This window comes from Lissotriton vulgaris, chromosome 4_1, assembly GCF_964263255.1.
Source record: "Lissotriton vulgaris chromosome 4_1, aLisVul1.2, whole genome shotgun sequence".
Taxonomy (NCBI): Eukaryota; Metazoa; Chordata; class Amphibia; order Caudata; family Salamandridae; genus Lissotriton; species Lissotriton vulgaris.
In genome coordinates this window covers 230,421,281-230,437,504 of record NC_141691.1, presented here as the reverse complement: position 1 = coordinate 230,437,504, position 16,224 = coordinate 230,421,281, and the positions used below count along the sequence as shown (strand labels likewise).

Sequence of the window (16,224 nt, the reverse complement as noted above, 5' to 3'; positions counted from 1 at the left end):
TAGCAGAATAAGATGAAGGTGGGGTAACTGTTTTCTGATATCCTTGATTGCATTATCTCCTTGCTTGGACACTTGGTTCACTGCTGTGATTGTATCGAAATGTCTGGTGGTGTAGTCCTGATTGTGGGCTGCCACTCTATTTCATATGCTCATCTTCATCAATAAAATGGTTGTGAAAAAAAAATTTACAAAAATATAAACTAGATCAATACGAAGGTGGCGACCGTATTGGTAAAATATTGGCGTTCAAATCCGCGGATAGAAAAGCTAAAACTAAAATTAAGGAAATAATTGGATCCGACTTAATAACTTATGAACGAGAGGATCAAATATTAAATCAATTTGTCAAATTTTACAAACAACTTTATACACCAGAGGTTGTACCACATAAAATAGAGATTGTAAAATATCTTGACCAATACCTAAGTCCACCGCGGGCTTTAAGCCTTGAAGTAATCCAACAATTAAATTCTAATGTCACCATTGAGGAGATAAAATTAGCAATTGATCAACTACCATTAGGAAAGGCGGTCGGAGAAGATAGTATACCCGGGGAATTTTATAAACTTTGTTTTCAAGAATTGCTACCACTACTACAAAATGTGATTAATTCAATTATTGTTTCTAAAAAAGCACCTTCATCATGGAAGATTGCCAAAATTATTTTTTTTTTGAAAAAGGGAAAACCTGAATAAGAATGTGGCTCGTATAGGCCCATATCTCTACTTAATTCTGACGTGAAAATTTTCGCTAAAATTCTGGCCAACCGGTTAGCTCCCTATATGCCTGATATTGTCAACCCTCAACAACATGGCTTTGTAGTGGGCAGAGATACTACCTTGCAATTACAGCTTTTGATGTAGTGGAAACCACCAACACCCCACTCGGTATGATAATGTTAGATGCGGAAAAAGCATTCGACCGAGTGGGGTGGGACTATCTGTGGGCCGTACTAAGGAAAATGGGTATTATTGGCTCCTACTTAGATTGGGTTAGGTCACTTTATGATGAACCACGGGCGGTGATTAGCTATGGAGGTCATGACTCCGTCGATTTTAAGATAGCAAGAGGCACAAGACAGGGATGCCCCCTCTCCCCATTACTTTTTGCTCTTTCTTTAGAACCTTTTTTAAACGCTTTAAATGACCAAATCAATATTACACCAGTTTATCATGGGGATATAACTCTTAAACTAACTGCCTTCGCTGATGATATAGCAATTTATACATCCGATGTTAACAAAGCTATGCCAGAAATCATAAAAGAAGCGCAAAACTTTGGGAGAATCTCTGGGTATAAACTGAACGTGAACAAAACCCAAATTATACTGAATTATACCCCGGTTACACATGCCTATGATACATGCAAAGAAGCCGTTTATTTAGGTATTAAACTCACTGCTAAAGTGGGGGAAATTTTTAAAATAAACTATGAGTCATTCCTAAAGAAAACTACTGCTAGTCTTAAAAAATGGCACACGCTACCTCTGAGTCTCATAGGGAGACTTAATTTGATTAAGATGAAAATTTTACCTAAGTTGTTGTATTTGTGTAGAGCCATTCCGCTGCAACCAAACAAACTTTTTTTTAGAAAACTGGACGGTATTTGTAGTAGTTTTATTTGGGGGTATAAAAAGGCACGAAGGGCGATGAAATTCTTGACACTGCCAATTTCTAAAGGGGGACTCACCTTTCCGGATTTTAACCTCTATTTTTTAGCTACTTTTTTTCTACGCATAAGGAGCTTATTAAAAAACACTCTCTCTTTATTTTTTCATCAGTATATGTTAGGTGCCGATGCTAATCAATTTCTATTACGGGTTCACGATCCGAACTACTTTAAACGGGTCAAATTCAAGACTGCAAAGCATGCTATAAGAATTTGGGATAAAATTCTGCACATTAGTAACAGTTCATTTTACAACGCCGAACTTAGATTATGGAACAACCCTGGTCTTCCGGGTATATTCTCGGATGGTTTGGGGAATCGTTGGATTAGACATGAAATAAATACACTAGGAGATCTTTATGGTACTAATGGCTTGATTGACTTTGAGAACTTAAAAATTACAAATGGGCTTACTGATGATATGCACTTTAAATATAGACAATTGAGAGATTTTTTCTATAATAAAATGAGAATAACAGAAGCTAAACAATCAGATATTCTTGAGTGTATTTACTCTGATAAAACAAAATCATTAATCAAACTGGGATACCAATGGTTAATTAAGGATAGGGGTGAAAATACAACTTAAATTGCAGCCAAATGGTCTCGTAGACTAAATTTAAATATAAACTCAATACAGATCAGAAGCGCTTTAACTCATTTAAGCGATATAGTACACTCTTCTAACCTTAGAATGCAACTATATAGGACAATTACTGAGCTATATTATACACCACAAAAAATATCCAGCTGGGCGCAAGGAAACACAATATCAGACAAATCTATGTGTGTTAAATGTAATACTGCCGCGGCTGGAATTGAGCACATGCTTTTCTCTTGTCCAGCACTTTCTACCTTCTGGAACCGAGTATCCGACCATATAAGATTTAACCAGATAACCACACCGGAGCTCACAGTACAAATGGTTTTACTCGACATTCAAGATAGTAATAGTCCTAATAAAGATCTTATAACGATTTTGCTAGCTTGTGCAAGACTAACTATAGCTAGGGCATGGATATCTAGAGAACCCCCTAAAGCGGCGGATTGGCTCACTTTGGTTCATGAAATCAGAACCATGGAACTTTCCTTAGCTAAATTTAGAGGTCCAAAAGCCCTTATTAGAAAGGAAAGGATATGGAAGCACTTTTTTGAAGGGCAAGATGGGTGAATAGGCCTCTAATACCTCCTTTCTTTTGCTTTATTAGGTTATTAGTTTATTGTTCCAAGTTTAGTGGTAACATGAACTTTTGCTTGCAATATTTTTGAATCGTTTCCATACCTCTACTCTTCTTCTGTATCTTTTTTTTATATATATGTTTATATCTTAACATGATACCAGTGGTAATACACTGTTGAAAACTGGATTTCATTATGGAACTGAAATGTAATGTTCAATGTCGTATCTTGCAATAATAAAAATGATAAAAAAAAAAAAAAAAAAAAAAGAACTTTGGAGGGAATAGACCTATTGGGCCCACTCAAGTCTGAGTAACAGCAGGGCAAATGTTTGGCATAAAAAGGGATTACATACATGAATACATTTCTATTAATTTAGTAAATATTTTTGAACACTAACTTCCAAAAAAAAATTAATTTCATAAAATACAAAAAAGACTGATTCCTTTTAAGTTACAAATGTAATCTCTGAAAAACATTTTCACAAACACTCATTAAATAAATAACATTTTTTAAACATAATGAATATAAAACATTATATATTATTAATTTTCATTCAATAGATTACATATAAATATAAATTACTATGAAAAATAAATTATAGTTTTATTTTCGTATCAAAATAACAGTATTTAAAAACTAAAAATACATATGTAATAAACACATACAAACTAAATGCATATTACAATGAATAAAACATTCCGACAATTACACAATAATTAATACATTAGGGTAATATACATAATTGATAAAGAAATAAAATTATTTTCTATGAAATAGCATTAAATTAAAATACATTTAATTTAATTCAACTTTCCACTCCATTCTCCGGCAAACTAAGCAACCCACTACTAAAGTAAAACTTAAATAAATTGTTAATAAGCTATTTACATAAACAACAATAAATTAAACAATTCTAAATTGCAAACGAATTAGCCATTTAAAATTTGTATAACTTAATTAACTTCCAACCCTATACCCCTAAAAAGCCAACTACCAGCTACTAAATATATCTTATGACAACGAATATTAAAACTGAATAAAACTTTTACATTTTAACTTTATATTAAAAATATAACAAGAAAATTTATAATAAATAATCAATTAACGAATTAGAAAACAAAACAAAAGTAACAATAAATGAAACATATTTTGATTAAAATCCCTTTCCACCCTGTCCCCCCACAGAGCCAACGACCCGTTACAACACCATAAATTACTAATAACATAAAAAACTAAATTGCTTAAAATTACAAACTACATCGAAATTTTTTTAACAATAATAACACTTAAAATTCATATATTAACTACAACATATTAAAATATTTAAAAATCTCAAAAACAATATTTTTAAAAACAATAGTACATACCAAAAAAGCAATATTCTTGCCAACGATATTCTATACTACAATATTTTTGCATCACAATATTTTTCCCCTGTATCCATGTGTTCCAATATTTCAAACTCAATATTTTGTCCAAACACCCCAAAATGTCTATATCTCTGATTACATGGGAGGCTGACACCCTTTAACCCTGTTAGAAACTGTTTATTTCTCTCGGACAGTTATCCAGTCAGCCATAGAGAAATAGTGGACTTCATCTCTCTTCTGCTAGAGCTGCCCATTCTTGGTGGGGCTGAGAAGGTAGCGCATCTCTTTAACCCCTTCGATGCTGATGACGAGCTCAGCTCGTCATCAGCCACGGGTGACGTGTGCGGATGATGAGCTGAGCTCGTCATGTAACACGGTTATTTTAAAACAGCCGCACAGCGCAAAAATAACCACAGCAGCGATGAGGTTAATGTGGGAAATAGCAGTGGCCACTACATTTGCCACATTTATTTTGAAGATGTTACTCCCATGCAGGCCACTACCAGCCATGTCCAAACTCATCTGTTCCAGGGTAGTGAGAACAAAGAGACCTTCCCTGTTCCATTTAGGAGTTTGTTGATGTAAACGAGACATACAGCAATCCTGAATAAAGTGACCTCTACAGGGTAAGGTGAAATAAATGAGCAGACAGCCTGGACATGTTGGGGAGCAGGGCAGCCGTGTCATGGTCTGTGCTATAACATGGAACTACGTCTTCTTGGCACTACAAATGCATTTGGGGCCCCCCCACTCAGCATAACCCAAAAGATGATCATGATACACGCACTCCTCACACTTTAGGAGAAGTGAGAAAACTCAATTTTGATAGACTACACACATCTACCAGGGAAGGTTCAGTCAATAGGCAGTCACCCTAACTTGTGGTGCAGGTAAAAAAAGCCTTTACCCCACAACTGCAACTCAAATGCAAAAACTGTTAGTTATGTCAAATTATGTACATGGGGATGATAGTCACTCAGGCTGAAAGGATGTGTACCTTTATGAACCACACCTTTACCTGAATCTAGAACCCTGCTTGTGAAAAAATATGCTCTGTAATGGAAGTAGGTCACTAGATTGGGGGCCTAGGCGCTTGGGCAGGAAAATGCAGTGAGTAAATCAAAAATGGTATAATTAGAAGTGGGTATGGAAGAGACTTTCGACCCGACAGTCAAGAAACAACAACCAACTGTGTCGTAAAATAGGAAGGAACGTAGGCAGAGATGTTTTCCACTGCACACAGAGATTTAGGAATTCAGTACATTTCGTGCAAGATGTGCACTGCCATGTTGAACAATTGTTGGACACACTAGTCTCAAAGTCAGACAAGGAGAGATTCCCTTTTGTAATGAGAATTCCTTCCAGGTCTGGTGTACCTACCCTCTTATGTCGTCTCCTGGCCAAGAGGAGTCTTCTGTACATCATATGAGCCCTTTTGCTATTAGCAGTTGTAACTCAAGTGTATGGAAGGGATGAACAGCAGTGTTTAGTAGCTATTATACTCAGCCAGGCTAGTAATCAGGAAACAGAAAAGTCACCAGCTCAGCTCAAAGGGTCTTTGGTGAGCACTCTTTGAAGACTAGCATTACTGATTCTAAACATGAAACCATAAAAAATAAGCAACTGAAATCCTGTTGATAGAAGGAAAAGTGCAAGAAAAGCCAAATCCCACTTAGTTGACCCTGAAAATCTACTTTATTTTTCCACTCGTCTGTGCAGAGGGCTTGCGCCAAAATCAACCTTCTATAGGGACACCTGTTGTCCACTGAGAGTATTTCACCCAGTAACAAATTAAAAAATGTTGACTGAAAGATCCCGAGTCAAAACAAAGTGATTAAGAAGGACTGCCTTACCACTGGACATTACATCCTTTTACATTCAACTTTAATAGGCTTATATTATATAAATTGGCATTTAGACACAATATGGGAAACACAAATATTCCGTCAAAAATATCAAGGACAAAAATATTGTGAAGGTAAGTTTCTATAAGTAAGTAAAGTTTTACTATATGTCGCTCCACATTTATGAGCCACAACGACATATATCTTCAAGGCACGTAGATGTAGAGTCAAGAATAGTAAAATGATACTTACCTATTTGCACTTACCTTCTCAATATTTTGGTCCTCGATATTTTTGACACGATATGCTGTCCACACGATATTTGAATTTCCAGTATTCGGTCAGTGATTCATGCAAACTATTGGGTCCCAAAGGTGAAGTCGTTGTAACAGTTACGTATTTTTAAGCATATTTTTTTCCAAATTTCACCCTTAAATGTAACTTCCTGTTAACGAATGATTTATTATTTTAATATTTACTTTTGCCTAAAAGTTAGGTTGTTATCTCTTGTTGTAAATGAATCTAGGACCCTAGTGTAATTTTCCCGATTCATGCCCTTATATAGGTATAAATTACCCAATCCTTATATAGGCATAGAAATCATTACCATATTTAGACCGAGCCTATGCAGTCCAAATACGGCATGGCTACTACCACTAAATTCCGAGAATAAACAACGATTTCTTAGAAAAACTGGCCTCCAGCAGCTAGGGACTTCCCCTTGCCTGAATACTAATTTAACTAGGAAATCATGGAGTTTTCGAAGAACTGAGTCTTTGATGACGTTATTAAGTCCAATCATACGTCAAACTCAGCACCTTCAAAGTATAAATATGCCTACATTTGCCCATACAAAACAAACGGTGGTTTGGAGCAGATCGACTATCTACTTTCCCAATGCCCTGCAGCAGCAAGTGCCGAAGGAAGCCGACCCTCCAGCTGACTCACTGAGAGACGCTGTCTTTTCTCCTGCCGAGAAATCCAGCTCCAGTGTTTCCAGGCTACCCTTGCGGGTTGCTGGGAGATTGAGTCCTGAGAGAGAGATACAAGACCTCCTTCGTTCTAGAACCAAGGTACGAAGCTGATTAGACCCATAGAGAATTCTTAGACAGATACTTGGCAGAGAAAAACTTACTGAACTTAAAGCTACACCTCACTTACTTCTTCGCTCGGACTAGATTTAGGTTAGGTACACCGGGGTAGGCGTATTTTAGAAGCACCAGTTGAGTACTTTTAGTCATTATTTTATCACTGTATGTATTATATGTATTTTAGGTGTTTTATGGCTTAGAAACCATATCATGCTATTACAGTACTACTTTATAATACTTATCGTATTATATACTCTGTGCTTTTTAACCAGTATTACGATTGTAGCAGTACATTTTATGCTTGAGAAAGAAGACTGTTCAATAAATACTTTTTATTGAAAACGCCCGTCTCTCTGTTTTCTCAGCACCTCTGGTGAAACGAAGCATGCACGATTGACTGAGTCAAATAGCTATCTATTGTTTCCGCAACTCTAGAGATTGATTTCTTATTCTTGGGAAACAAAGTTCTCATGTTTATGCGGTTGTCAGAAACAAATCCCTTCTTGTGAATTCGAGAAAGTTTCTAGTGACCTCTGAGCTAGCTGTCACTCACAATTAAGTCTAATATATTCGATAGAGACCTAGTCGACCTCAGTCCTACGTCTAAACTATAGTATATGTTATTCCAATGCGCAGAGTCTATTGGGAATGTAGGAACTACACTACACTCTTAACTGTATTGCATTGTGCTTGTGATTGCTTGAATCACCAAGAAGACTGTTGGTGACGTTACACTTTGTGCTTAACCAAGCAAAGGCCAAGGGAATTGTGTGAAGAACTCAAATATGATTTAAAAATCAAAGGGGCATATTAAGAACAGACAGCGATAAATATTGCAAAGCGCGCTTAGCGCTTTAATATGTATCGCTGTCTATCGCTGGAAAGTATATCCATGTTTGCGCTGTATTAACAAGGCATAGCGCAATGGTGATATAAATTCCAGCTATAGCGGGTAGTCAATGTTTTTCATTGAACATCGCTGATTTTCCAGCGATGTTCCCTGCAAAATGGCGGTATGCTTGTTGATACGACCATGTGGTCGTAACACAAGAATCCACCCCCCATGTAAGGTATGGGTTAGTCATGATTTTAGCAGACGTTAGTTATTGGCGAAAACAGGGGTTTTTGCACAAAACTAACTTCTGCTAAAATGCATGGGCCACCTTGTAAATTTCGTGATGTGTACATCAGCGATCTTTACAAGGTTGTACTGCCCAGTGACGCCCACTTTGCATCTCATTAGAGATGCAAAGGGAGGCATCGGAAAAAAAGGGTGCTAACATGCGCTTATGCATGTTAGCACCCTCTTGTAAATAGGGCGATATTTTTATCTCCGCTTTTGTAGCTTTAAAGGCCAAAAAAGCGGAGATATGGCCCTTGTAAATATGCCCCCTAAATAGTTGACCTTGCGAGTTTGGAAACGCTCACCTTCCTAAACTTCGATCTGACATTTTCCATCGAGGTCAGATCCCATAGTCAAAAATGTACCACAGCCAGAATGTGAAGAGGAACAGATATGGATGGGCCATAGTAGAAGTGGTTTCGTCACAGGAAACAGGGGAAAAAAGTGCATAAAGCTATTTACATAACTCACTAGATGTGTGTCTCGTGTTAGAAACAGAGAGATTACATTTCACAATGTGGGAGCTATGACAGATATCCACTCCCCACACTTGGCCTTAGCCCACACTGAGAAATTGACCAATAACCTCTGTATGCTAGCCTCCCAATATCCTGTAATTTCATGTTCAGTGAGAAAACAAGTCATCTGATTTTCATCTTCTCCTTTGAAGGTTTGGTTTCAGAATAGAAGAGCAAAGTGGAGAAAACGTGAAAAAAATGAAATTCTCGGGAGTGTTCCAGGCATGACCCTACCACACCCTCTTGGCTTGTATCTGGACGTCCCTTTGAATCAGCCTCCTCTGTTTGAACCTGCATGGCGTTCAGTGCCAATGTCAGCTATTGCTATGCCCTCGTTCTCTCACGGCCTCACCCCAGCTACCGTAGGATCATTCGGTTTTAACAACCTAACATGGACATCTCTCTTCAGAAACCCGATTTTGAGTCCTTATTTTGGAAGGTATGAAAATGTGTTTTACAAGATTATACATCTTATTGGTCTGATTTTGGTAAAATGTGTGTTGTGTCTCTTCAGCCTAATAAGTAGATATCTTTATCATATCAACTTAATGAAAAGTGAAGGTAAAAACTTTACAAATCCAACCAGAGTCCTTAGGGGCGACACCGCCGGTGTGTGAGTAGTGTGCGACCCCACCCCCATTTGTAACAGTACAATAGGTTGATTGGCCTTGAAAACTCACACATCATAGAGACCTCTTCAGAAAAGCTTCCAGCAGGACTTTCTGCAAGAAATTTCACCTAAAAACCAAGGCACAAGCGGAAGCTGTGCATATGCAAGTTTGCACTGGCAAACAGCAGGGCACTCTTTATGAAAGTCTTGTAATATTCGCTCACATCGGTAATCAGAGTTAATGACTGAATCAGAATTATTAAGGTGTTATGGGTGGTGAGGTTACAAAAGTGACTCATTTTATGTCTTGGAAATTATCAGGATTTGGTTCGACAATAGGGTTAAGGTTAGGTTAGGTTTAGAAGTAGAGTAGGGTCAGAATAAGGTGAAATGTAAGTGACAGTGTAAGGGATGATGTAAGAAGAGGATCCAGGAAAATTGTGGCACAGTGAGTGGTAATGGGGTATAAAATGGCAGAGACCACATGGTGTATGGTAAAATGGTTAGGGCGAGAGTTAAGAAGTGAGTTAACAGGAATTAGTGTATGATTTAGTGCATGTCTTTGAACAATTCACAAAATTATTTGTAAAACTTCTACATTTTTCCTCAACATTTATGCATTTTCCCTTGACATACTTATTAGCCGCAACGTTTTTAACTCTATATCCTTACCTCTACTTTTCACTTTCTACCTTTTTGTACTGTACTTTCCATATGCTAAAAAGATATCTTCAAAATTTCAAAATGTTATTGTTATTGTGAATATACCTTTTATTGAACACTTGTACTTTGCTACTAATAAAGCACAGGCCTGCCTGAAATTTAAAACATTGTCCATACACATTGTCCAGGCCACCTTTGCCCAATTTCCATAACAATTTCATTTAACAAATATAAATATTCTAAACTGAAAAAATGTAAATGCTATACCAAAATAGAAATTTTTCTGTAGTTTCATATAGATTGCCAGAAGAACAGAAATGCATCTTTGTTATGGTTGAGTGTGAATTTAGGAGTATTGACTCACTTTGTTTTTGCAGGTTCCTCAATGCTTTAAATCCTCTTGTGGCCGCAGCCTCTACCTCAGGACCTCCATCAGAGCAAGTGCCTATTGCCTTTGCTGATCCAGCAGCCGTTGAAAGAAAAACATCAAGCATCGCAGCGCTAAGACTCAAAGCCAAAGAGCACTCAGCACAAATCCCTCAATTAAAGCTCATGTCCAGTCTTACAGACACCAAGAAAGAACATTCCTAGGAATTCTTTAAAAGACTGGACTAAAAATGGTGACCATAATGTCAACTCCACAGATTGTATTCTCGTAAAAGGTGTTAGAGGAAAACATGCATTCTTACACATTACACTTCATTAAAAAAAAGTTAGCACTTCATTTTTTGAAAAATTCCATACTGTTCATTGGTGTTAAATTTAAGTTGTTAGACACCTATATTTTCTGTATTTTGAAAGACTGTTTTCAGGTACTATTTTGCAAATGTTGTTATTTTACGTTGATACTCACCTAGAGGCACTGAAATACATTTCATAAATTCATGTTCTAAAATTTTTACAGTTACTTTGTATCTGATACACTGTGTGAAACATTTATAGCTTTCTTTCAATTATCACTCTGCTCTTTACCGGATACCAAAGCTAGCAAATGTTCCTTGTGGTTGGATTGTTATTGAGTTCCTGTTAGGTAAACATGTATATTCTTTCCTGAAGATAAAATGTTCTTTCCTCTGACATCAAAGTTTTATAGTAGCTTACATGTAACTGGTGAAGTCAGAAGATCAGCACAAGCCAGATTGATGACATTTCTGTAACTCAAAATTCACAATACACTGAAAATCTCAAGAATGCATGAAGACATTTGAAGATTTAGAGCATTAATGTGTATGTGAATGTATGCCTCATAGACATATGTGCAGCCAAAACTATTTTTTTTCCTTTCACCCTAAAGAAAAGAAATGTTACCTTTGCCATTATCCGAAGAATGCAGATATGTTTTTCAGACCAAGTTGTACAATGTTCAAAATAGATGTTGAATCACAAATGATGCTTTTCATTTACTAACGTGGTGCTCCAGGGAGCTGATAATTCAGAGATAGGGTTCAAAGGCCGCTTGCATGTTTCATCCACATTTATTTCACACCTCAGAGTTGTAACACGAGGCTTTAACGCCTTTAGTTACAGCATTTACATTTGCAGTTACCAAGCCCTCCTTTAAGGCACAGGGCTGTTTTAGGACCATCATGCCAACAGTAAGAATAATTTACAATACATAAGAAAGAGGTGAGTTAGGCGAAGCCTAATACCCTCAGGTGGACAACCTTCAAGTGAGCATCTTTCACCATCAAAGTCGCGATATGTGAGTAGTGGAACGCCTGTACTTCAGGCGCTTAGCACTTTATGTAGTTGAGGCCCACAATAAGTCCTGGCGAAATGCAAATATCCCAAAAATTAAATGATGCAATACCAGACAAATATTCTACATGATGGAAGAGTAAAACAGAGGCACCCATTACGCTAAAAAGGGTCTGTGACTATGGTGGGAAATGGGGTGAGGGAAGCAGAGCAGAGAGTGAGTCAGACGCCATTTCAACCAGTGATCAAACTCTGCCTGCTTGAGAATAATCAATTTGGGAGCGGGTGGGAATGAGGGAAGGGGGTAGACATTTGCCCTCACTTCAGGCAGTCAATGGATGAGTGCATTGATTAAAAGTGGGTCATACAAGATAGTAGCACCAGCTGTTAAGGCATCAGGTTTGCTGCCCCACAAGGAGAACACCTTGTCTCCCTGCTGTCGCCTCAGCTTATAATATACAACAAGTGGACCGTCGCTAGCCAGTGGGTGCAAGGCATGATCCTTCCATGGTGCAATCCCTGGACAGTGTCATACATTTTTATAGTGCTACGCAAACAAATGATGGACGGAATGCTGAATAAATCATACTTTCACCCCCAGTCAAGAGATCTGAGTTAAATCCATTGTTATTTTCGCCCCATGCCACCCAGTTTAGACCAAACCATATGCAAATCAGTCTTGACCCTGTGCCTTATGGGAACAGTCCAGACCGAACTGCCAAGACAGGTCCTCCCTGGACCGGATACAAGAATCCTGGGACCGGTTTCTGAGTATACATTTTTATAGTCATTGAGATGGCCATGCCCTGAAGAATCACCAAATAAATTTAAAACATTCTCTCCAAATTTCAGCAACATATTTTGTGTTTTCAGAAAGCGTCATTTCTCTTGAATGAATTAGGACTTATTGTACTTTTTGACAGGTTTCTTGTCAATGTTTGCAATAAAAATATCTTCTGCAGGTGAACATTTCTGGTAAAAAAAAAAATCATACTTCATATTGAAGTGCGCATCATGTCATCATCCAAATAAAACTGCACAGTATTGTAGACCAGTAGAAATGAATGTATGTATTTTAACACATCTTGCATTGCAGTGCAAGACATAATCACATCCAGCACAAATACTGTTTTTGTATTTCAAATATGCAAATTAGTTTATAATTATTTTGAATGTATAATGACTAAAGGGCAATGCAGGCCTGTAAAATATTTGTAAAGAAGCTGTTGTTAATGTATGTTTATTCTGTGTTATGACTACATTGAAATCCGTATGTGTATTTATTTATGCAAAGATGGCTATTAATTCAAATTTATTAAAGTTCAATTATTAAATAAACTCATTACCCTTACTACTATTTGGGAAATGCATAGCTTCTTTTATTCACTGTAGCTGTTTTATATATAAGAACGTTATTCTGGTTACAATTAGAACCATAAAAGTAAATACATTGATATATGACATATACATTGCCCTAATGATAATCTAAAATCATATATAACAAAATTAATCAATCCGGGTATACCTCAATCTTATAACAGCTTTTAACAACATACTACTTTAAAAATGATAGATTTATCAGATAAAAGTTGCAAAAACAGAAGAGCAGGTCAAACGTGTGTGAGGAATGCTAAGCTTTAAATAGTGGAATAATGAACATTCTGCTGGGGGATTTAAAATAACCAGAAAATATGATGAAATGTAAAGTATCTTGCGGAGATACATTGTCGCTGCCACAAGGGTTCCGAGACCCAGACTCACAACATCCACTATTGCGATGTTTACCCAAAGGTATCTTGGCGCTGCTTCAATATTAAATAAAGATGGTTAGCTATTGAAATTGAAGATGCTAGATGTTGAAAAGCCAAGTTTTTAATACTTTCCTGAAAGGCCAGTGTTTAGGAATAGATTTGAAGTGAACTGGAAGGGAGTTTCAAAGTTTTGCAGCATTGCATACAAATCATCGCCCTACCCAGAAGGCAAGTCTGTAGCTAGGGATTATCAAATTTTTTTGAGTTCCTAGAGCACAATTGTCTGGAAGGGCAGTACTATTTGAAGCATGCTGAAGGTGTTCCGGGCCGCCAATTCTATATGGCGAGTGGTTAATAACTCTCCCCATTTTGCTGTTCACTTGTTTTTATTCACCATACAGTCACCTAGTACATTAAAATTAAGTGAGGTAACTGTAACAGCTTTTAATTTCACTCACTCACTTTGGGCCCCCACTTAGTTAGAAGTGCATCCTTGTTGTCAGGTGTATGCTCGCCCTCTATCAAACCAAGTGTTTAGAGGGCGAGGACAGCCGATGATGAAGCATGACACAGGTGATGTGTGAGGACATTCCTAAACTTTTTGTGAGATGTCCACACTCACATACACATAACACTCCTGAGCACCATTTAGATCATTCTGATGGGAGCGGTCTTATTTGTGTATAACAACGGCCCTGTATAGAGCCTTATGGGTGATGTAAAGGGCCTTAAAGGAAATTATTTGGAGAATCAGAAGCCAGTGGACTTTGCGGAGCGCTTGTCTGGTGAAATGGAATTTGGGAAGACCTAAAAGCATGAAAACTGCTGTATTCTGCAGGACTTGAAGTTTGCTCAGAATTCATTTTTGAGTATTCAGGTAAAGATTGTTGAAGTAACAAGTTTGGACGGGATAAGGCTAGTGACAACTACTTTCCGTAACTCCTTCTGGGAGATAAGCTAACATTTTCTTCAAAACCTTAATGGTGTAGAAAGCAGAAGATATTACTGTTTGATCTCTCTCCCATTTCAGCTCGTTGCTTTCCATGGTCTGGAGAGTGAGAAGTAAATCAACCCACACCAAACTTTTTAAACGCCTCCTTATTATAAGTAAATAATGGGATCTTGGATGAATGATCAAGTGATAAACAATCCTTTATGATCAACCTGTTCAGATGTATTTATTTATTTTTATTTATTCAAAAAGTTTTATATAGCGCTGGCTACACCCGGAGGTATCAGAGCGCTTTACAAGAGCAGTCAACAAAAGCAAAACACTAATTCAGAGCAAAGAGAACAACAGTCAGGAGAGAGCACATCTCTCTATTTCTAAGAAGAGCCAGAGTTCTGGCTGATTCACGAGTTACATACATATAGAAATAAAATGAAGGGAACGACTCAAGTCAGACAAAGGAGTAGCAACAGGGAGAACACAAATTGAAGAGGAGGAAGGCAGGGGAACAAAGAGGGGGGGAGGGAAGCAATGGACAGGGGAGAAAGTCCTCAGATAGCTAGCAGAACATACGTTAGAGCTGCTAGGATAGGAGCTGGGCAGGGTAGAGCAAGGTCAGAGTACACAGAAGGGAAGAGTACAAAAGGGAGAGCGTAAGGTCAAACAGGTTAGCCGAAAGGCAACCAATAAAGGGGAGACAGTTTGCCATGTCGGAAGGAAATTATAGACTCCAGTACTTGTTGAGAGGGTGACATTTTAGGTGTTTTTTAAAGCTGAGGTAGGAGGGGTTGCAGCGCAGGTCCTTCGGGAAGGCATTCCAGATGCTCGAGCATTTCCAGAGAAGGAACGAGTTTGGGTAGATTTCTTTTTTGGTAGCGAGGGTATGAGGAGGAGGGCCTTGGAGCTTCTCATCAGTCTGAAGCAGTCAGAAATGTTGAGTTTGTTTGTATGACAGAGATTGTGAGTGGAGAGCTTTGTATGTGATGCAGGCAGTCTTATAAAAAATCATCTACCTTCAATGGGCAACCAATTTAGGGATCTGAGGGCAGACATGATGTAGTCAGATCTTTTACAGTCAGTAATGAGCCTGGCCGCCAATTTGAGCACAGCTCTAAGAGGGGCAAGGTGGATTTTCGGGGTTCCTGTGAGGGAGGCATTGCCGTAATCAAGTTTGGAGAGTACTAATGATTGTACTACACATTTGAAGTTGTCTTGGGGGATGAATGGTTTGATTTTTTTGAGGTGTCTGAGAGTGAAAAATGCTCCTTTGGCCAAGCTATTAATATAGTCCTTCAGTGCCAAATTTTTGTCAAGAATGAAACCTAGGGATTTCGCTGAGTTGGATAAGGTGAGCGGACAGTTGAGGTCGTTGAGGTCAGATATCCAGCCTTGGAAGGGAAGATTGTTACTTTTAGGAGAGAAAAGAATAATTTCCGTTTTGTTGGGGTTCAGTTTAAGATGGTTGGAGTAAAACCAAGACTGAATCTTGCTCAGGGTATTATTTAAATGTATAACATCAGTATGGGATTTGATCTTATAGTAGAGTTGGGTGTCATCGGCATAGAGGTGATAGCTGATCCCGGCTTGTTTCAGAATGAAAGTAAGGGGTTCCATAAAGAGGTTGAAGAGAGAGGGGGAGAGAATTGAGCCCTGGGGGACGAATATATGTTGTTATCCCGCAGTCTTTTTCCCCGCAGGTAGTCAAAACGCGGGGGAAGGGGGAGGTTGGAGATGGGACGGAGGTTGTTGAGATCGTT

The 16,224-nt window shown here is 37.9% G+C and overlaps 1 protein-coding gene across 1 annotated transcript in view; it reads left to right on the top strand.

Moving 5' to 3' along the window:
- ESX1 (ESX homeobox 1) overlaps window positions 1-13,124 on the top strand; it is an 86,309-nt gene extending 73,185 nt beyond the window's left edge. Inside the window, exons 4-5 of the mRNA XM_086966747.1 lie at window positions 8,949-9,235; window positions 10,447-13,124. Of these exons, the coding sequence (XP_086822873.1) occupies window positions 8,949-9,235; window positions 10,447-10,660 (501 nt within the window). The 3' untranslated portion in view covers window positions 10,661-13,124. The remainder of the gene's footprint in view (window positions 1-8,948; window positions 9,236-10,446) is intronic.
- The last annotated feature ends 3,100 nt before the right edge of the window (window positions 13,125-16,224 follow it).